The sequence below is a fragment of the Sesamum indicum genome, linkage group LG11 (genome assembly GCF_026168435.1).
Source record: "Sesamum indicum cultivar Baizhima isolate 11 linkage group LG11, ASM2616843v1, whole genome shotgun sequence".
Lineage (NCBI taxonomy): Eukaryota > Viridiplantae > Streptophyta > Magnoliopsida > Lamiales > Pedaliaceae > Sesamum > Sesamum indicum.
In genome coordinates this window covers 13,367,678-13,390,374 of record NC_142667.1, presented here as the reverse complement: position 1 = coordinate 13,390,374, position 22,697 = coordinate 13,367,678, and the positions used below count along the sequence as shown (strand labels likewise).

The 22,697-nt window shown below is 36.3% G+C and overlaps 1 protein-coding gene across 4 annotated transcripts; it reads left to right on the top strand.

The window, feature by feature from the left end:
* The first annotated feature begins 2,088 nt into the window (after window positions 1-2,088).
* Window positions 2,089-20,571, top strand: EMB2016 (mRNA methyltransferase EMB2016). Of its 4 annotated transcripts, XM_011095936.3 has the most exons (29): window positions 2,089-2,306; window positions 4,354-4,442; window positions 4,670-4,793; window positions 5,419-6,081; window positions 6,252-6,620; window positions 7,088-7,192; window positions 7,351-7,530; window positions 9,198-9,339; window positions 9,420-9,601; window positions 9,784-9,869; window positions 9,951-9,999; window positions 10,321-10,387; window positions 10,464-10,945; window positions 11,023-11,122; window positions 12,701-12,837; window positions 12,925-12,992; window positions 13,071-13,287; window positions 13,415-13,630; window positions 13,794-13,949; window positions 14,068-14,121; window positions 14,207-14,421; window positions 14,506-14,575; window positions 15,656-15,984; window positions 17,512-17,683; window positions 17,759-18,158; window positions 18,267-19,144; window positions 19,230-20,036; window positions 20,123-20,194; window positions 20,348-20,571. In XM_011095936.3, exons 1-29 carry the CDS (start codon window positions 2,232-2,234, stop codon window positions 20,366-20,368), a joined length of 6,525 nt encoding a protein of 2,174 aa, XP_011094238.1. In that variant the 5' UTR covers window positions 2,089-2,231; the 3' UTR covers window positions 20,369-20,571. The 4 variants fall into 4 exon arrangements, with proteins under 4 accessions (XP_011094238.1, XP_020553609.1, XP_088731430.1 ...); XM_020697950.2 differs by having other exon boundaries at window positions 12,704-12,837; window positions 17,759-19,144; XM_088875304.1 differs by having other exon boundaries at window positions 14,521-14,575; window positions 17,759-19,144.
* Window positions 20,572-22,697: the final 2,126 nt, after the last annotated feature.

Here is a 22,697-nt window from a genome sequence, read left to right as displayed (position 1 = left end):
AATAAAGTGATGGGACTTACAAATTGTTAGTAGTAGAAATTTTATATTGGAAATAGTTTATTAAAATTTTAAAATAAATTATAAAGTCCTTTAAAATGAACGTAATTATAAGAATAATTACACTGTTGTATTATAAATTTTGATGTAATTATATATAAATCTTATATGATTTAAAAAATTATATATATTAGTCCTGACGTTTATTTTGATCTAACAAATAGATCCACCCATTTGTTAAAATTAACCGAAATTATGGATATTGACTGAAAATTGAACGATAATACATAGTTACCTTCAATTCTAACTTATTACTAACTCATTGCAGGTTGAACAAATCTGTATGGACTAAACTACCATTATAAGAATTAAGATATACCTGATCACATGCATTAACATGTGATGTTGTAGAATGATAGTTTGGTTACTAAAATATTTGTTTGAGTATATTTTTTTTTTTCGCTAACATCAGTAATTTCATTAATTATTATTAACAGACGTGTATTTGATAAAGATAAACAAACATCATAGATGTTGAATATAATTTTTCAAACCACAGAGGGTATACGTATAATTATACTGGACCTCATGAAAGAGCAATGTGATTATCACTATTTTATAAGGTCATGGCATATTTTTTCTGGGTTTATAAGTTCTATTTGTTTAAAAAGTCTATAAATACTCTGTAATATTTTATAAAGTCTCAAGTATCTTCCAACATGTTTAAAAAACTTGTAAATCCATTCAAGTACCTTTTAAATGGTCTGTCTTGTTGTTACAGAATAAAATTAGCTATATATTTGAGCTAAACTTTTTTGACACTTTATGGTCCGTTTGGTTGGTATGGTTAGACACAATAAGATTGCTTATCATGCATAATCATATATTTGGTTGGATTATTAGAGCCCGGTATTAATATCGAGTCCGATCTTATTTATAAGGATCAATCTCATCTCTTAAGTGGGATACATAATCCTACCAATTATTATAAACTTGTATTACTCTTTCTCTATTTCTTTCCATCTATTTATTGGCCCTACGTTGACAGCCGGACAACTCGTTTGAAATAATTATCAGAGTTCTTCATTTCTTATATGATTAAAAATTATATTTTAAATTATAATAATTAACTAATAAAATATAAACAATTACTCATTTTTTGGGACTTTTGAAAAATAAAGTTTTGATTAATTACAAAATTTAATATATATTTACAACTTTTGTTTCTTATGAGTATTGAAGAAAATAAAATATTTCATAAATTAATTTAATTCAAAAAATAATTTAGAGTGTTTTCTTAATCATTCACAAACTCCAATATAAAAATAAAAAAATAACTTAATCATACTTTAAAATCCCTTCAACCAAACATCATACTATATTATCTCATGGAATATCACACATATAATACCTCAAGCCAAATAATATATAATAGAAGATTGTAATTATCATTTAATTTATCATATTATCCAATACATCACGCCTAATCTTATCACATGAACCAAACGAGCCCTATATCCACAAATCGCTCGTCTACAATAAAAAGATAGCTAGATAAAATTGACATAACCTATAATTTAAATATATTTCTAAAACCTCTGTATTGTCCATACAACATATTCTAAATTTGCATAAAACACACACACAAGTAAAATAAGAAGTTTAGAAATTTATTATACAAAAATACATATAAATTAATGTGTTTTTAATGTGATTCATATGTAATATCATACTTATATTTTAAAACTTGTATAATAGATAAAAAGACTGATAAGTATACATGTTTTATTATTTGGACACCACTCCCTAGTCCCTACCAGCCAATGGGCCTAAATAACTGTTGTGAACGTGAATTGTTATTCATTTTTTGATAAATAAGAATTATAATTTATTACATTGTAAAAAGAAAAGTAACATAATTATAACAATTTATTAATAATACACATCATAAAAATTTAGGAGAACTGCCGCAAGTCCAACAACGGCAAAGGGGTAAACCGGAGACGGGGTACTTTCGTCCTTTTACGGCCCTTTATAAACCGTTTCCGAGCGGGTTTGAACTTTTGTTAGATGGTAATAAGACGGTCAAATTTATTTCATCCCAACTAATAATTTTCAATTAAGTGCCCCCTTTCTTCCCTCCTTGCTCTTCTGCAACTAAAGAGCAAAAGCCCTAAGATATTTGCTCCCCGCCCACTCAGCTCGACTCAAGTCGGGTCAGGGCAGAAGCAGCGATGGGTCGACCCGAACCATGTGTGCTGTACGCTCACACGTTCGTTCACCCGCATCTCGATGAATACGTTGACGAGGTATTTCTACCAATTTCTATTTTGTTTAAATTTTCTAAACTGTTAATTTAATGCACTCTGATAAGTTTTTTTGTGTAATTTTGGTACTTATTTTACTGGTAGTGGAATTAAAATGTATGTTCTTGTTCCTCTATTAGAAGGAGTGTTTTGATGAATGCAATGTTTTGGTTGCAGTGCTTACTGCTGGATGAATTCGTTTTTTTCACTTGCTATAGGTGCAGTGAGGATTTATGATGTGCAAGGGATTGAAAAATTCTAATGGAATTAAATTCCGAGCAGTTGTGTGATATTAATTTTGTTTTAGATGTTAAGTAGAGCTGAGAGAATTGTTAATGTAGTACAGTTGATATAAATGAGTAGAATGCTGTATTAGTAGATGCTAGTTTAGAGTAGGGTGAATGAACACGTGGGAGTGCCTTTACTGATAGCCCTTCTGAGTTCTTTGTGGATTCACACCGGGGCATCTTACTTTCCTTTTTTTATCTTTTGGAGTAGGAATGTTTTGTTATTTTCTCTTTTCTCTGTCAGTAATTAGGTACAGAGTTTGGATTAGATTTGATGTTAACATAAAATACATTATGCTTGTGACGAAGTGGGTTTATCTGATGAGCATTGAGAAAAAAATACTGTTGATAATTTTTAATCACCAGAAGCTGATGATGGCTGACCATGGAAATTCAACTAAAAGTAGCAAGAATTATCTAAAGGCTCATGAAACTGATGCTTATCGATCGAAGAGTGTTCGCTCTTCTTTGGTCACAGAAAATTATATGGAAAATAAATTTCATGCTACCAAGTTACTCTTCATCCGCAATTACCTTTAGAGTGGGTCTGGCAATTTTGGTTAAGAGGAAGGATTGTTTTCAACATGCTGTATACCCAGTCACTTTACTATTAGAATCAAATGAACTAGTCTTGATGGATTTTAAGGTATTACTGTTCTATGCTAATTTTTGTGATCTCATTGGAGTTTATATTCTTATTTGTTAAGGTTCAGGAGTTAGTTTGGAATAGTTTGTTTCTTTCACAGTTATTTCACCTACAGCAATTTTTAAATTGCCTCTTTGTGGCCCCCGATACCCTGTTATGTTCAGTTTGAAGGGCCTCCATGTTCATGTAACTGTGAAATCTGAGACAAACTGAGGGAACATCTTATTAGTTCATGTAAGCGCCTCACCCCCATTTTTATCAATGTGAACTCTGATGGAAACTCTTATTTTTTCTACAAAGACAAAATCACCGCAATGTTTTGAGATTTATTTGAGCCTATCTCTCCATACCTACATGAAGCTTTTTTCCTTTTACCTCGGTTTTGGCATCTGCCTCTAATGGTTTGCTTAGGTTTGAAACTTTTGCAATCAGTCTATCACTGAATCACATTTGATATTAAGAAGGTTGAAAGTGGCCAACTTACTTGGCCTTCGTCTTTGTACTTGCTATTGGCTATTGCTGAACATGCTTCACACACTTAACCTGAGCACGAATCTCATGAAAATTTGAGTTATCTTTGGTTGTAGTTGCATTAGTGTTAGTCTAAGTGGTTTACATAATTACACTTAAATGTCCATCTTGGAATATATATGTGCCTCGGCACATATTGGAAACTGCTTGCGGTATGATTTGGCTTCTTTTTGCTTAACTTATATCCATGACTTCAGCTTCTGGATCTCTCTTATTCACGGCATGGCACGTGAGGTCTTATTTGTCTAATTCTTGCTATTCTTGTTACCTGCTTTATCAATTTACTGAGAAATTTAAAACTATTACATTCTGTCTTGCCTTCATGAAATCACTTTCTCACCTTCTGTTAGCATCTAATCTTTGACCAGAAAAGATAAAAAATTTGGCCACTTCTACAAGGAACATAGCTTATGCTGTTAGTATGGTGTTGACACTGTGAAACTACTCACTGTTATTAACATCTGATGCATGATTGTTTACTTTTTTCTGTAAAGGTGTTCTATAAGATTATTTTCCTAACTCTACCATCATCTACATTTTGGATAAATCATTAAGTGTTCCTCAATTGTCATGCTCCTCACTGCAGGTGTTATTTTCAGAGCCTGTAGTCATCACTGCTTGTGAGTTCCTTGAGCAAAATGCTTCATCAATTTGCCCAGCTGTGAAACTTATGGGGTATGGTGGATATACATAGTGTGTAATTTATCTGGATTAGTTATAACATATTGTTGCAGATTTGAGCTTCTGAATTATGTTACTCGATAACATATGGCCTGGAGTTAATTACTGGACAATTTTTTTCCCTCTCTTTCTCTCTCTTTTCTGATTATTTTTTCATTTGTCATGTGACCTTTTGTTATGTTATGTCCTTTAATGTGCAACCCATGTTGTTTTTCACTCAGGGCCACTTCACCTCCATCATTTGCGTTGGAGGTTTTCATTCAGTGTGAAGGTGAGGCGAGATTTAGGCGGCTATGCCTGCCTTGTTTGTATTCTCAGTCATCGTCTAATGTGCTTGAGGTTGAGGTATGTAACGTATTCCACATGCTTTTGTAACATAAAATAATATCTCAATCAGATTCATAGTTGTTCATTGTCTTTGTGTTACATTGTAATTTCACATTCCTTTTGCTGATGTTTTTTTTTTTTCTTTATGTTGTTATATTGTGTTATATAGTTTGATGGGTTGTTATGCCTAATTTTCTTTTGTATGCTATAAGTTCTTTCCTGCTCATGGTTTCCTATTGTCCTTCTTGTTATATATCTATCTGCAAATCATATAACCTGCAAATACTTATACATCCCAGAAAGTCTATCTAGATCTCTGTTCAAAGAAAACCTACTCCTCTGGTCTCATGCGATTTGCATTTAAAAGAGCAACTTCTCACTGATGCACCTGATTGTGGTAGGTGATAGTTCTGCTCTATGTTTTACCTTGTTTGATAATTTGAGAATTTCATCTCGTGGAATCCATGGCTTATGAAATTATATCTCATTATAGTTAGTTTGGGTAGAATTGCAGACTGGTCTAATTAGCTTGCAATACCTGCTGATTATGTCAAAGTTGCTTTTATTTGCAGGCTTGAAATTTTATGGATTTTTTTTATTCTTGTCACTGGGAAAGACATACTTATTCTGTATATTGTTGCAGGCTGTAGTAACAAATCATTTGGTTGTAAGAGGTAGCTATCGCAGCCTAAGCATGGTCATATATGGGAATACGGCTGAAGATTTAGGCCAGTTTAACATCGAAGTAGACTTAGATAACACTTTGACAGATACTGTTAGCGCTGTTGAAGGAAAGGTAGAAGATTTGCCTCCTGCTTTTCATCCCAATACGCTGACAATTAAGGAAATTGTATCTCCCCTGAAAATATTATCTCAGGCAGTTGTTATGTTGGATCTTCCGCTTGAGTTAAGAAAATTTCTGCTACTTGTTTTTAAAAGTTTGGACTCTCAGAATCTTGGAGAAGCAGTTGATACAGTAATCAGTTCCTTATTATCAGTGACCTCAATCTGTGGAACCCCTTGCTCACCCCACAATCCTATTGATCCAAAGCAACTCGGGATTGATAGATTGATGAGTAGTGGAGAAGCTGATCACACTCTTACTGAAGCTGGAAAAGATCTTTTTGACGTTTACAAAAGGCTTCAGAATCAGTGTGGCTATCCATCTGGTGAATCATTAGCAGAAATCTTGTTTCTTGAATCTGAGGCAGGCATCCCTACTTCCAAAGGATTGATGGATTCTTTACACCAACAATTTGATTTCTGTAATAGCATTGGAGACGTGGGATATCCACATCTTTCACAGGTATCAGGGAATCTGTAGGGTCTGCGAAATTGTAGCAGCTGTTTGCATATCCTTTACAGTTCCATAGACCAGTTCTATTGTTTTAGTTTCCTCTTATACTTTGAAATTCTCATTTATACTGCATCAAGTGATGTATTTAACAGTTAATTTTGGTTATCATTTATTTTCAGAATAAGAATATAATTCTATGGTTGAGTGTGGCTCGCTTATTGTGCTCTGCTAGAGAGAGCTGCTTTCACTTTGTTAATTATGGTGGCATGAAGCAGCTGGGACACATCTTCAATCACCGGATGCAAAATTCTACCACTCTTACATTATTGCTGCTTGGAGTTATTGAGCAGGCTACTCGGCATTCAATTGGTTGTGAAGGTTTCCTAGGATGGTGGCCTCGGGAAGAGGAAAGCATACCAGTCGGCACTAGTGATGGCTATAATCAATTATTGAAGTTGTTATTGGAGAATCAGAGGCATGATGTTGCCTCCCTTGTGACTTATATACTTCATCGCATGCGTTTTTATGAGGTTACTTGTAGATATGAGGTACATGTTGCACTTTCTACCATGCGTGTCAGAACTATAATCTAGAATGATGGATGTGCGTGCGTGTGTTTGAAGAAACACATGCACACTAATATGTACATAGATTTTCTGTAACGAGAAAACAAACCTTTTCAGTGCAGTGTTATGGCTATCAAATGATTGTTTTTTCCTGGTTTGAAATTATAATTTAAACATAATATAAAATATAATTGCTTTATTCTTGTGCTTTTTTGGGGAGGGCAATTGAAGGCAGGGATTATCTGACTCTATAATACCATAGTATTTGACTGTAAGTGAAACCAATCTCAGTGGTATCACAAAGCTCAAAGCTCTCAAGTAAATTTTTTCCATCTTGCGGTTGACAAAATCTTGGTTGTGCGCGCGCTACAATGAGCGATAGTTTCTTGCTTTGACTTGATAGCCTTCATTTAACTCATCAAGTCCTATATTGATCTCTTATCCTGCAGTGTGCAGTATTATCTGTACTCGGGGGTATATCTGCTGGTGGTCGGGTTTCAAATTTTAACTTGGACATGCTTGCAAGTGCTAAAACACAGCTCAAGAAACTCTTGGTTAGTTTTTTCATTATACCCCATGCTCTTATTGAATTGGAAATATTAGTTTTTTCATCATCGATTTGATTCATGCATTTTTTTTTTTCTAAACTAGCATTTGAAAAATAGTAAAATATTTCTCTTGAGCACGCATTGATTGACAAGTATGGTTACAGAAATTGATAAAGCTGAGTGGTCCAATTGATGATCCCTCTCCAATGGCTGCTGCAAGCAGATCCTTCATCCTTGGTGATGCTGGACAATTGGTGTATAAAACAACCAGCGGCTTGATTAATCTCTCAAATTGTGGGTTTTTAAATTGGGATATTGATTTGCACTTACTTTCCCTTCTGAAGGTACTACACTTTCTTCCTCGATCAATAGAGGGTGCTTACATCTGTGTATTTGAGTTCTTCCGGAGTTCAGTTGCACCATACTTTTCATCTGTTCATCCTCTCCTTTTCTTTCCTTTTCCTTCTGTTAAAATAAAGTTATATTGTTTTGTGCTTTGCTTCGTTTATACTGTTGATACGATAACTGTATTATCTTAATTCTATTATGTTGTTTAAGATTTTTTGTCTCTGAGTATAGTGAAATTTCTATTTGTAGTTTTTAAAATTACTATTTCTCATTATAAGTTACAATACAATTAAGAACCAAGAAGATGGACATGTAGATGCGTGAAAGATGTTACACAGAAGATTGATTATGCTTAGCATAAGCAACAGAAAAAGCTTTATAAAATTGTATGGTGTTATGTGATGGGCAAGTTGAACACTTCTTTTTTGTAAAATACTTTCATGGGAGGTGAGAATCAACGGAATAAAACCAAGGAACAAAATGTCTTCTAACTGCGCTTGGCCAGATGTAACATCATATACAATTTGGTTCATGCCCATATATTTTGAGTTACTGTTTGCGCACTGCTGTTGTAGGTTTAAGGGCCTCTTTCCAAGACTGATCTGATGCCATTTTTTTTCTTTCCTTCTTCTTCTTCATTTTTGGCAATACATGCAAGACCATAAGTAATCCAAGAATGAGATACTGGACCGTTATCCAATGGTGATGCTTTGAGCAAGGCATCTCTTGTGTCTTGGAGCATGATGTATGCTATGGGGCATGAGCCTATACCATATAGACTTTTGTATTTTATAATTTTATAAAATAATGAGATAATGTGAAAAGACTCAAAATAATCTAAAGTTCTGAAAGTCTATAGAAAATCTGGATCCATGAGGCATAAAATAGCATGACAAGCAGAATAGAGATTTATAGCTTGAGATGACAAGTGTGATAAGAAAAATATTTTAGGGTTATAATATATGTGCTTTTTAGAAGAATGGCTTTGTTCTTCTGAATAACTTTTGAAGGGTTTTTTAACAGAAAACTCGCCTCATCCGAGCTTTCTGCTGTCAAAAGAACAACTTCCTATACACATCTTTGCGCATACTCAGTAGTGACTTGGGGCTAAAAAGCATATGGCCCAAATACTTAAGAATATGCCCCAAATGCCCTAGTGTGCCCCCTACAAACTCCCCCAAGCATTGCCTTCAGGCATTTTATAGCTGCTACCCCAAGAACGCCTTTCAGTTACTTAGTCTTTGTTAGTTTGTTAAATTCCTAATTTCTTTTAGACTTTTAGTTATATAATCTGTTGAAAGTATTCTCCTATTTATGATGAACATAAAATCATATATGCCCCTCCAGGATTACAATGGCATATATGGAAAGCTGTGATGCTTTATGGCTCCTACCTCAAAATTCATGTATTTGGGATCCTCAAACAATTTCTTGTGTTTTTCCTGCAGGTCCAGAGTAAACAATAGCATTAATGTCTTGTATGCATTGGTTTCTTCTCTGCATGAACTAATGTCTTATACTCTTGGGGAATGGGAATTCCTACTTCCTTTACTCTTTCTTTGCACGCTGTGACATTTGTTGGAACCACAACTTATGTAATCTATCATCTTCTTTTTTTCCTTCCTTCTCTTGACCCAAAATGATTTTGCATCTTTGCAAACAGGAGAGAGGTTTCCTTCCTTTGTCAGCTGCTTTGCTGTCATCTTCTATTTTGCGATCCGAAACAGGGCATGCAATGGACTTGTTCCTGGATGTTGTATCGCACATTGAAGCAATAATTATTTCACTCCTCTTCTGTCGCTCAGGTATTATTACTCCTACCTTTATTACTTCCTATGTCAAGTTATTAGATATTGCCATTTATGTTGCGTACTTTTACTTTCAGGATTAGGTTTCCTTCTACATGACCCTGAAATCTCCTCAACCATTATCTATGCTTTGCGCGGTATGGAGGATGTCCAGAAGGAAGACGCGCTTTCACTTCGATATGCATCTGTCTTGATGTCCAAAGGGTTCTTTTGTCGCCCCATGGAAGTTGGCATGATTGTTGAGGTGCACATGAAGGCGGTAAGTTCCATTTTCTTGGACTTCATGCTTTCTATAATGTTTATTTCCCTATTTTGGTCTCTGCCAGTAGATTTTATTTAAGTATTCACCTTTTTCGTGTTTTTACTTATCATGGTTTATGTTCTTTATTTGTTTCAAGCTTCTGTAAGGAACTATTTGCATTTCCTTGTGTGCATTTTCAGTTAATCGCCATAGATAGTCTATGTAAGTCGATACCAGGTACTGAAGAATTTCTTTGGGTGCTGTGGGATCTTTGTCGCCTCTCTAGGTAGCTATGCTTATTGTTTTGCTTAAAGTGATTTTTTCAATGTTTTCAACTAGTTTAAGGCTTCAAACTTGGCTGTTCCAGGTCAGAGAGTGGACGCCAGGCTCTATTGGTTTTGGTGAACTTCCCAGAGGTATGTTTATATAGTTTTTTCCTTTTTTTTTTAATTTTTAAATAAATGGTCTAAACATTACAATTTTTGGCCATGGCCCTTATAGAAAATTTTTATGAGCTTTTATATTTAGTGAAATAAAGTAATAAACGATTTCTACTAGTTGCTTTCATTATTGGAATCATCATAATTCTGTTGCGTTTGTTCTAGAAGGGACTATGAACTATCTAATCGATGCATAAAATTCTGCTCCCTCTGTAGCTTTTGATGTGTCTGCTCATCTATCTTTAATATTTTTCTTTTTTTATCCATGAGAAACTTTTTTATCTTTTCCTGCTGCAGGCTCTCAAAGTTTTGATGACCGCATTGCATTCCGGAAGGGAACTTGATCCTGCTTCCTTGAACACTGGTACTTTGGTGACTTCAATGGTGGATGTCTTACTGTGTTTCTATTTTCTTATAAGTGGCAAATTCTCTATTTACAGGAGTTTCACCTTTAGATGTTGCGATTTTTCACTCGGCGGCTGAGATTTTTGAAGTTATTGTCACTGATTCTACTGCTACTTCTTTGACGTCTTGGATAGACCATGCGAAGGAGCTGCACATGGCATTACATTTCTCTTCCCCAGGTTCCAACAAGAAAGATGCTCCTGCACGGCTTTTGGAATGGATAGATGCTGGTGTAGTTTACCATAGGAATGGGGCAATTGGACTTCTACGATATGCTGCTGTTTTGGCTTCTGGAGGAGATGTTCACATGGCCTCAGACAGTGTTCTGGCATCCGACATGATGGATGTTGATAATGTTGTTGGGGATTCTTCTAGTAGTTCTGATGGTAATGTAATTGATAATCTAATTGGAAAACGTATTACTGAGAAGGATTTTCCTGGTATTGTTCTTCGTGATTCCTCCATTGCCCAGCTCACTACAGCATTTCGAATTTTGGCATTTATTTCGGATAATTCGGTAAGAAATCTTGTTAGTTTCTGCAGGCACTTTGTTGTTACATAAGTTTTACTAACTACTCCTCTATGCTTCTTAAGGTTGTAGCTGCTGGTCTGTATGATGAAGGTGCTGTAATGGTTGTGCATGCTGTTGTGATCAATTGTAAAGTGATGCTTGAGAGGTCTTCCAATATTTATGGTCAGTATTGTTCATGGTGTTGACAACATCTTCCAAACAATGACAGCATTATTAGAAACCTAACAGAAATCATTATTTCTGAAAGGACACGATGTAGTTTTAGTGGTCTGTTGCTGAGAGTTGTTCTTGTGTTTATTTTGTGTTAACATGTCCTTGCATATGGCCCTAGTTTGAAAGTTTGTCCTTGATGGGTGGGATAGTTTATCTACTTGGTCGATTTCTCTTGATATAATCCTTTAGATGTCCTTATTCTATTCATTCTTTGATGAGCCTACATGATGGAATATTTGGGTAGTGCTTTAATGTTGAATCCTACAAAATTTCTCGGTAGCTGTGTTATCTGGAGGAAGATTTCTTGCATGCCCTTTTCGTTTTGTGACAAATAGTCATCTTCTCTAAAAATACCAGTTTTGGTTCCTATTAGGCATGGTTTTCTTTGAGATTCATGTGTCACTGTTAAACATGTCAGCCACACGTGCTAGGCTGTTTCCACAATATTACGGCCTTCCAGGTAATTCCATGTCAATAACATGCATCCCAGGTTACCGGGGTGTAGGCTTAATGACACATTCAGCTGAAACTTACGATAAAGAGGTAACTTTGGACAATAATTCTACAACATTGTGACTTGGCTTAGGAAGAATCAGCATGAAGTTTGAGCCTCGTATCCTCATTTCTTATTCTCTTTGTATCATTGAAATGTGTTTTTTCCTTGGGGTTTTACCAGCTAATTTGTTACATATGATTTATGCTCTTAGAATTTAGATAATTTCATAAAAAACATGTGGACACACAAAGGTGTGCGCACTTAGGGACACTTGGAGACATGCATGCACAGTCAGGCAGAAGTTCTCGAACAGGCACGTGCACTTGCATTTACAAACACATAAACCAATCTTCCTATATTTTTTTTCTGTTTAGCGAGTTTATCTAAGTTGCTGCCTGGGTTTTATTGGTGAACCTCGAAATTGTACTCTTGGTCTGAATACATGTATATGATTGGTATGAGCCCTCTTAGTATGTGCTCTTATTATATTCTCACACACAAAAAGTGTGTGCATTTCAAGATGCACAGTCAGTCCTGTTACACAAGAATTTGGAATAGGCAATTGCATTAGCATTCATGCGCACAAAAGCCCACACTTTGTGTGCGTTCCTTTGTTTGGATGAGTATGTCCAAGTTGCTGCCTGGGTTATTCTTGATGAACCTCCAAATAATACCTGTTAGCGGGAAAACAAGGGTATGAATGGTAAAGTGTTCTTATTATGGGGCTTAAGATTATAAATTAAAAGAGCAATTAAGTAATTATGCATTTTGGCATTTAATTGAGTTGATAGTTTGTCAACTTGGCAATTATTGCATCATATCCTAACCTAATGACTCATATAAGCTTAACAAATGAAATTCATACTCTAATTTGATTATTGAGTTATAAATGTCTGCTGAAGTCCGTGCAGAACACAGAAATATACTGTCAATATACATCTTACTTTGTAATTGTCTGGAGGAATTTCAATGTGTTTGAGATGCACCATATTGCCTCTTTATGAAGCTGAGACTTGGGTTTCTTGTCTTAGCAGATTATCTTGTTGATGAGGGTGCAGAGGGCAATTCAACTTCTGATTTGCTTCTAGAACGTAATCGTGAAAAGAGCCTGTTTGATCTGCTGATTCCTTCACTGATCCTACTCATCAATCTCTTGCAGAAGTTACAGGTTTGTGGTGACATTCCTATATATATTGCTTGATAACGAATGGATCAAAAGCTCAATTGAGTTATGCCATTCTGTTGATAACTTCAGGAAGCCAAGGAGCAACACAGGAACACAAAACTAATGAGTGCACTCTTACAGTTGCACCGAGAAGTGAGGTAGCAGCAACTGTCTCCTTTTAATGAATGTAAAGAATATATTTTCCAGTATCCTTGATACAAATCTTCCATTCCCAGCCCCAAGTTAGCTTCCTGTGCAGCAGAGTTATCCCATACTTGCCCTGATTTTGTGCTTGGTTTTGGAGCCGTCTGCCATCTTCTTGCATCAGCACTAGCTTGTTGGCCAGTGTACAGTTGGACTCCTGGCCTTTTCCATTTCCTCCTTGACAGCCTTCATGCCACTTCGCTATTGGCACTGGGCCCCAAGGAAACCTGCAGTTTGCTTTGTCTACTGGTATGTGAGCATTCCAATCACATCAGTTTTTCTGAAGCAGTATGGAGTTTGTGTTTTGCAATTGATATATATATCTGATGATAGAAATGTAAATTCCACTAATCTGCCACACTCTCTGCCTTTCAAGAATGATTTGTTTCCGGATGAAAGCCTTTGGATGTGGAAGAATGGAATTCCAATGCTGAGCCCCCTAAGAGCAGTGGCTGTGGGGACACTATTGGGTCCGGAGAAAGAGAAACAGATCAATTGGTATCTAAGGCCTGGGAACCCTGAGAAGCTACTAGCTCAGTTGTCTCAGCAACTGGCGAAACTCGGAGAAGTTATCTTACATTGTGCTGTCAGTGTAAGTTGTACCTGCATTAATCACCTTAAATGTTTATATAACTTCTTGGTATGGTGAGTGATTCCACGAAACCCACCAATTTCTTTTGGTTTACATGAAGCAGGGCTGTGTTTGCTCTTTGTATTTTCAAGTTTCAACTGATGGTAGTTTCATCATATTTCAGATGTCAGTTGTCATACAAGACATTCTACGTGTGTTTGTGGTTCGGATTGCATGCCTGAATCTTGACTATGCTTCTGTGTTGGTGAGACCTATAATATCATGGATCTCTCATCGCCTCTTAGAGCCAACAACATTATCCGATGTGGACGCATACAAGGTTATTAGTAATAATTGTTCTAACCATGGTCTTTTTCCATTTCCTTGCACCTAATTTCTCCATTTACTATTATTATTATTATTATTATTTTCTTTTTTTTCGTGTCTTTTACTTACAGGTTCATCAATTGCTTAAATTTCTTGCTATCTTATTGGAGCATCCAATCGCTAAGGTATTCATTGTATTTGACAACTATTGTTGAAAACGGAGTTGAGCATGAAGTTCACTTTATCTTGTTCTCTTCACTCCATCCGCAGCCACTATTTTTGAGGGAGGGTGGCTGTCAGATGCTCACAAAAGTGCTTGAGAAGTGTACTGGAGCTGCCAACTCTGACGTGAAGCAGTTCTCCGAAAACATAAATCTTGCAAAATATGAATCTTCACTTATTAGCTGGTCTACACCTGTATTCCAATCGATCTCATTAATCAGTGATGACTCTGCATTTTTTCAGCATCCTGGAGTGCAGTACAGGTCAGAAAGTTTCTTATAGAATTGTATTCGGTGGCTTCATTTCTTCACATTTGGATAGGAAGATTTACTTTCTGTGGCTTACAGGAATCTTCCTAACAGTTTTACAGCCAAAGAATGTTCCATATTCTGGTCATATCTCCTTAGATTTTGCATGGTATGTTCCCTTTCAAGTCTTTATCTGTATAATTGATGACTTGTCTTTATTTTATAGAACAATAAACTGTCCTAGACTGTTCCTGAACAGGTTATTGCAATTGTCTTGTTAGAAGTCAGTTCATATAAGTATTGAACCATCAAATATGAGATAGATATTGAATTAAAGATTCTATCACATGGAGTTATAGTGGTTTTTAACACTGTGCAAAGGATGGATTTGAGTGCCACTGTGGAGAAGCCAAAGAGTTTGTGTTTGATGCAAACCCTCAAATTGGCAAGAGATTTGGTAAACCTGATAAGTTTTCTCATGAACACAAGCAATATCCTTTCACCTCTTGATAATGTCACTGAGATGAAAAGAGATCCATTCCGGAGTATGATAGTTGATCATTAAGAAAATGCTCTCGAAGATCTATTGTGCATCTTTAGCAGGTGAAGCGATGGTTGAGAACTAATAAAAGCATTACTGCAGCGACTAAACTTAATTCTCATTGTAAAGAACACGAAAAGCCTTATTGTTAATTCTTATTCAAGGCATGTGTCATTTGAAGATGCTATGTGAATCAATAAGGTTCTAACTAGTACAGAGGTTCCATTGTAAGAGCAGGATGTACATGAATATCAGACAACATAATTGGCTTAGACTTTATAATTATTTAGCAGTTTCTTTGAAATAAACATCATGTGGAGGGTTGATATCCATGTCATTTGGTTCTCATGAAATTCTGATGTCGGGGAAAAAAATGATTCTATTCAAGTTAGGAGTACCTAATCCATTGTTCCATAGGATATTTGAAAAAAGTTCTCTGTTATGGCCAAATATGTTGGCAGTCGTTCTATACGTGTTCTTGTTCCTTTTTATTCCTTCCTCCTTTTTTGTCCGAGATTGTCCCATTTCTCTGCTCTGTTAATGTTGCACTGCACGGAAGACAGAGGTTGCTCTTGACATGGAGCTTGGGAGTTGCAGTGATTTTCATTTCCCTGGTCAATGTTTTCTTGCATGCTTGTTTTGCTTTCCAATTAATACTTGATATTCTTTAGTCTTTGTTTTACTTCCCCTTTTCCATCAAAACTGTAGGTTTTGCCAGTTGGAAGAGAATTGCTTGCCTGTCTGGCTGCCTTCAAAGAGATGGGTTCCTCTACCGAAGGCCAGAGTTCTTTGCTCTCTTTTGTAAAACACATTCAGTCCTCTACTATTCAGGATTCTGAGTCTCAAATAAACCATGAAAGTGATGCAAGTTACGGGAAAATTCATGCATCTGAATGGAAGGAGCATCCTCCATTGTTATGCTGCTGGACTTCATTGTTAAGGTCGATTGATTCTAAGAATGTTCCTCGCGAACAGGTTGCTGTAGCTATTCACACATTAACCTCAGGTGCATTAGGCATTTGTATGGATAGGGAAAGGTATGCTCATTGCTCTCTGCTCCATTTACTTTACTCTTGCTACTTAAATAGCTCTGTTTCTTATGGCAACTTGGATTAAAATTCAGCTTATTGTGCTTGAAAACATTCTCAGAGAAATTCTATAGTACTCATAGTAACTGGCGTTCAGCATTTCCATCTTCGAAAGCAGTTCAGTACTTCTAGTCATTTTAAGTGAGGGTGCAAGATTTTTGACTGTGCTTGAGATGGATACTTCATGTTTGAACTTTAGTTTATATTCTATGAACTCATGGAGTCGTACTTCAAGCTTTCGGTCTCCACTTTGCCACCACTTTGCCACGTAGAAAAGTTTAAGTAGGTTGCCGTATTTTTGGTTACTTTGCCTCATAAATCCAAAGATATGCTTAAAAGATAGTTTGCTGTTCAGTGACTGAAAGGAGCACATTGGGGTCGTATTAAAAGCTGTTTAGACAGTTTGGTTAATTTGCTGTCCATTGTAAAGCTTGCTTCAGAGATAAACTTTGGTTTATTTCCTCATGCATCAAAGCACCGAGATCTCTTGGGCCTTCACTGCAGGGCAGAAAGCAAGAGCCTAACCTTGTCATAGGGAAAAACAAATATTTACGTTTTTGCATTTGTCAACAATATCAATATTTTTTCTGTTAAAGAAAAAAACAATATCAAGTATTAATAGTTGAAATACCTAAGTGGTTAACTTATTCTGGTTGTTCCTTTAGGCTTACCATCAGTCTTTCGTAAGTAACATGCACTAGCGTTTGATTTGGTTACCAAGAAAAAGATAGGTGGTGAACTCCATCACAAATGATCAAACCATGGTTATTTGAACTGTCAATGTGAACTTTAATGAGGTGCTCTTTTTCATTGTCTTTGGATTGTGTCTCTTGGTGAAAAGTAGAAACGTAGAAAAACGCATGTGCCTTGTTGAAGTATTATACCTTGATGGCAAAAAGGCCCAAGTCGTGTCTCTTGCTCATACGGACTTCTGGAACAACTTCGGAGAAAAAATAAAGAATTCAGTCTGGTTCTTGATTTCAGGGAGGGTACTGCATGTCATTAGTTCTTGGCTTCACTCTGTGATGCTAGTTCCAGAAATTATTTTAGACATTAGCTGATAAATCTAGATTAGCTGGCAGATGAAACAGTAATTGGAGTATGTTAAGAAAATTTAAAGGTCCCCCATGGACCATAAAAGCTTGATCTTTGATGAACAATATATTGTCTTAATAGTAGCATAATGGGCTTGTCTGTACTGTTAATCTACTGTTACTTAAGAGGAGTCAAAAACGTCTTTTATGGTGGATGTAGCAAGAATTTCAGGTGGTTGACCTCCTCTGAACCCTACCACTCAACTCCCTTGAATATTTCACTATCCGAAAGAGGGACGGAAAGAGAAGCAAAAATGTCATCAAGTTTTCCTGCGGAATTTGTTATCGCTCAATTTCAGTCCTATGAATGATATAGAGAAAGTTGCTCCGCTCATGGAAATGTGCTATTTTTTTTAATTGTTATATGTTGCTTTTTCATCAGCGTGAACTTGGAGAGGGTTGCTGTAGTCAAGTTCCTTTTTGGAGTAAAGAATGATTATTCTTCAGAAGGTTTTGTCGAAGACAACCTGAAGCAAATCGAGGAGCTCGCAGATATGTTAGGATCTGTGACTTGCAATGAACTTGACCCTGATGCTCTCCCTACACAGGATCAGGTTTATATTACTGCTTTTTATTAACTATTTCTTTTTCCTGAAGAGTTATCCTTAACTTTCATCATGGATCTTCAGATCAAGGAGACTGCAAACTTGTTATTGCGTTTGTTGCGGAAGTCCTCAGGCACAGAGGAGGTGGATGCTGCAATTGCCAGTGGTTACACCTCATTATCGACTCTCCCAGTTTCTTCGAGGATACAGAGATTTGCAAACAGAAGTGTGGGGCGGATTGAAGAATATAGCTGGGATGATTTTGGAGCCACTTTCTTTTGGGAATGTCCTGAGAATTTGCGTAACAGGCTAGCTCAGACAGGTCTTTCTGCAAAAAGAAAGATCTCCTCACTGGAGGGGGCAAATAGGCATACCAGAGGAGACAATTCTGTAGTGGAAGCTACCTCACAAAATACATTTTCTAGGGGTTCAGTACCTGTCACCACACCTCCGGGCCCTACACGTCGGGATACCTTCAGACAGCGTAAGCCAAACACTAGCAGGCCTCCTTCTATGCATGTGGATGACTATGTTGCAAGAGAACGAAATGTTGATGGTAATAATTCTAATGTAATTGCTGTCCCACGGATAGGATCTTCTAGCGGGAGACCACCATCCATTCACGTAGATGTATTCATGGCCAGACAAAGGGAGCGTCAAGGTGTAGCTGTTAATGATGCGGTAACACAAGTGAAAACAGCAGCTCCAGATGACAACATAGACGCAGAAAAGTCCAGCAAACCTCGACAGTTGAAACCAGATCTTGATGATGATCTTCAGGGAATTGATATTGTTTTTGATGCTGAGGAGTCTGAACCTGATGATAAGTTGCCCTTTCCACAACCAGATGATAGTTTACAGCAACTTGCATCTGTTGTAATTGAGCAACGTTCTCCCCATTCGATAGTTGAGGAGACGGAGAGTGATGTAAATGAAAGTAGTCAGTTTTCTCGCTTGGGTACTCCATTAGCATCAAACATGGATGAAAATACGCCGAGTGAGTATTCATCCAGAATGTCTGCATCTCGTCCGGAGATGCTATTGACTCGAGAACCGAGTATTTCTTCTGATAAGAAGTTCTCTGATCAGGCAGAGGACACAAAGAGTTTGCCAACCAGAATTCCTAATGCAATTGATTCCTCTGCAATACCCAGTAGTACAGGGGTTGCAGCTTCTATTTATATGAATACTTCATCTTCTTCTGTACGATTTTCTGTTGAGTCCAGGACACCACCTAACTTATATCCCAATGCATCAATACAACAAAGTGGAACTGTTCCTTTGGGTACTGGATTGCAAGGTTTCTACGATCAGAAATTTCCTCCAAATCAGCCTCCTCTGCCTCCGATGCCACCTCCTCCAACAGTCTCACCTGTACTATCTCAAAATATGGATCCTGTTGTGAGTCAGTCTTCATCATTTTTGAAGTCTGTGGCAGATGGGCAGGCTCAGGTTCCTCCTGGCTTCCATGTATGAAATAGTCTACTTGCTATTTAAAATGTTTTCTGCAGTTTCATACATGAAAATAGTTGCTTACATTCTCCCTTATACACAGGTTCAGTCAGATTATGCGTCTGTTGTACCATGCAGTTCGACATCACTGGCTACTTCAGTTGCGTTGTCAGACCCAAAGTTTGGACGGACATCTCTTCCTTCGCCTTTAGGATCTACAAGACCTCCTCCACCGCTTCCTCCCACACCACCTCCTTATTCAGCCAGCTCTTCGCTAAAGAATTCTACTTCTTTGTCTCCACAATATTTTCAAACTGTTAGTAATTCTGAGCTTCAGCACGCCTCTGCTGCACCCCCTGTTGATGGAATGGTGAACCTTTCAGCATCACGCACGATGATAACTTCCTATCCCCCACCGCCTTTGATGCAACCATTGCTTTTCAGGCCCAGTTCCATGCCTGTCGGTCTTTATGGAAATAGTTTAGTTCCACATCATGGAGAAAACTTGGCTAATGTGTCGCAAAATCTTCCCATGTCTCTCCCTTCAGTTCAAGCCATACCAGCTCTTACTCAGTTACAGCCGCTTCAGCCGCCACAAATCCCTCGTCCTCCACCTCAGCATCTTAGGCCACCTGTTCCAGCTTCCCCACATTCAGAGCAGGGTGCAACATTGTTGCAAAGTTCCATACAGATTCCAGCTCAGCCATCCCAGGTGCTGCAGCAGCCCCAAGTCTCCCCAGCTCATGTGTATTATCAAACCCAACAACAAGAAAATGTATCACAGTCGTTGCAACAGCAACAGGTTGATCGTTCGCAAAGGAGTTTGCAGCCTTCAGGGGATGGCGCATCCCAGCAACAAGATTCCGGAATGTCTCTACAAGAGTATTTTAGATCCCCTGAAGCGATTCAGGTATTTTATATTGAGGGTTGATATAAGTACACAAGTCTAATTGTTGTAAAGTTATATTTTGATAATTTAATTTACTTGAACTGCAGTCTCTTCTGAGTGACCGCGAAAAACTTTGTCAGCTTCTAGAGCAACATCCAAAGTTAATGCAGATGCTGCAGGTTTGACAATGTTTCCAATTTACTGAGTCTGCATGTGCTAAGATCCCACTTAATTAGCTTGAAGTATTTTTGTACAGTGAGTCTTTAGGAATTTTGCTTGAGATTCTCAAGTATTGTATTTCCCTTCTCTTACCATTCCTTTGTGTTTACCAGGAGCGGCTGGGTCAGTTATAGTGGTAGTCCGGCTCAGTGCCTGAGGATCTTGGTGAAAGCAGACAAACAACTGTGCTCGGAAAGCCAGTATTGTTTCCAGATTTGGGATATATTTTATGTACATTGCTTTTGTATTTTCATTCATTAAATTTTAGATTGACCTAAAAATTGTAGTATTTCTGATGCTAGGAAATGTAAATGGGATAGGTTGGTGTTGTTTTCGATTGCCTCTGTAACTGTTTGCTTTGTGAGTGCTCTGACCCAGTGAAACTTGAGTGAGACATTAACTATAGGGCTAAATGAAAGGCTAACAGAAAACCAAAATAGTCGAGTACTATGTCCTTCAGGCAAGATGCAGTGACGACTCTTTATAATGTATTAACCCCATCAAGAATTGACCGTCTCATCCGTTCAATCACTCCCCTGAGAGAGACACAGGAAAAATTCTAGTCTGTGATGTATCAACTAGATGAACCGAGGTTATTATTCGATCTAATCTAACTGTTCCTTGACATTCTGTTTCTCTCACCATTTGTTTTAGGGTATATTACATCAAGTTTCTTGAGGTTCAATGTAATTATTTATATTTTCGCTTTGTTTGAAAATTTTCATACACTCGATATGTGTTATAATTATGTACCCTTGGATAGTAAGGTGAAAATGTTAACTTTATTCTTGTTGGAATTTTATCTTATTAAAAAAATGATAAAATATAAAAAAATTATGTTGTTGGATGGATTCTATTATTACAAAAAGAATATAAAAATTCTATGTTGGATGAACGTTATTATAAGAAAGCATATAAAAATTATGTAATATTATAGTTCAGGGTTCAAAAGGGTTTTGGACAATTCAATATAAAATTTGGATAACAAGCTAACGGATTGGATCAATTGTTTGATGCACGTTATTATTATTATTTTTTAAATAATAAAGAGTATTCGTAATTGTATTAAATTTTAGGGGGAACTCAATGTAGGCTTATGAAGGTTTTTAAGGTTATGTATGGAAGAATTTGAATTTGGCAAGTATAATTTGGAGTAAGGATTCTTAAACCATTTTATATAAAATTGTTGTGAAGTTAACCATCTACTAATGAGCAAAAGGGTTCAGAATTGGAGTCAAGGATCTAATGCCTATTGGAAGGAATTATTCAGACGAGTTCAATGAATTTATGTTTTATGAAATTGGAGATTAAACTTAAGATTTATCAATCTTAACAAAATTGTAGAAATGTCTATTGGAAAAGTTCGATTGTTGATTTAATAGAAACGAGAATCGAATTATCTATTTTCTCTTCTTGTCTTTTTCCTTTTTGTTCAATAAATTCTTTCGTTTTTCTTGTTTGAGACTCTTATCTCATATTCTTGATTACGCATATATGAATTCTTGGTACCACATATCATATAGTATATATTTTTATCTAATGTTAATTTATAATGTAACTCTAATGTCCAATACTATTTGTATTACGATTTAACCTAGCAGACAGGCATTTTTTTTTATCTCTTTTATGTTCTAAAGATGATGTCACATGTTTTTTCAATTTTATAAACTTTTTTTTTTTGGACTTTCAAAATATTTTCAATTTTTTTTTCATATATATATATATATGTTGACTTGAAAAACACCTTAAAATTGAACTGTACTAAAACTGTATATAAGTTGTCTGGATTTGTAAAACCTGGAGAAAACCAAATAAATCTCATGTGATGAAGGCCATGTTATATGTTCCTAAATTACCATTACCGATAATCAAATGAATTTCTTGTACGATGATGACAGAGACAGAATCACTTGATCAGCTCTTGAAAATCCAAACCAAGAGTTCGTCAACTTCATCAAAATGTCTCTCACGGAAATGTATATAATTAAGATTAATCAATCTGAGAATTAAATTTAGGAAGTAAAATAGAAAGAAAAGTGTGTCAAATATGGGATATAAAAATATTATTACCTGAATTGAAAGTGATATATCTAACAAAAAGTAAAACCTTGGATGTATTGGAGACAAGATTTCCAGGATCCAAGAAGCCCATGATCCAAGACAACCCTTTTCAAGTAATCATTATTCATTTCATGATTCTACCTGATTAAGAGACCAATTAATTTTGAGACATCCATCTTGCCTTGGTGATCATATGATATCTCATTAGTTTTAGGCAACTCTCCTTAAGTGTCTCTCTTGGACCCTCAAAGGCTCAAACCCCAATCACAATAAACCTTTTTTTTATAATTGTATATGCATACATTAAGTGTTGAAATAATAACATAAATTTGCTCTAATTATTACATTGATATATATTGTAGATTTTTTTGTTACTAATGTGATATGATCTGCTTTTGAGTG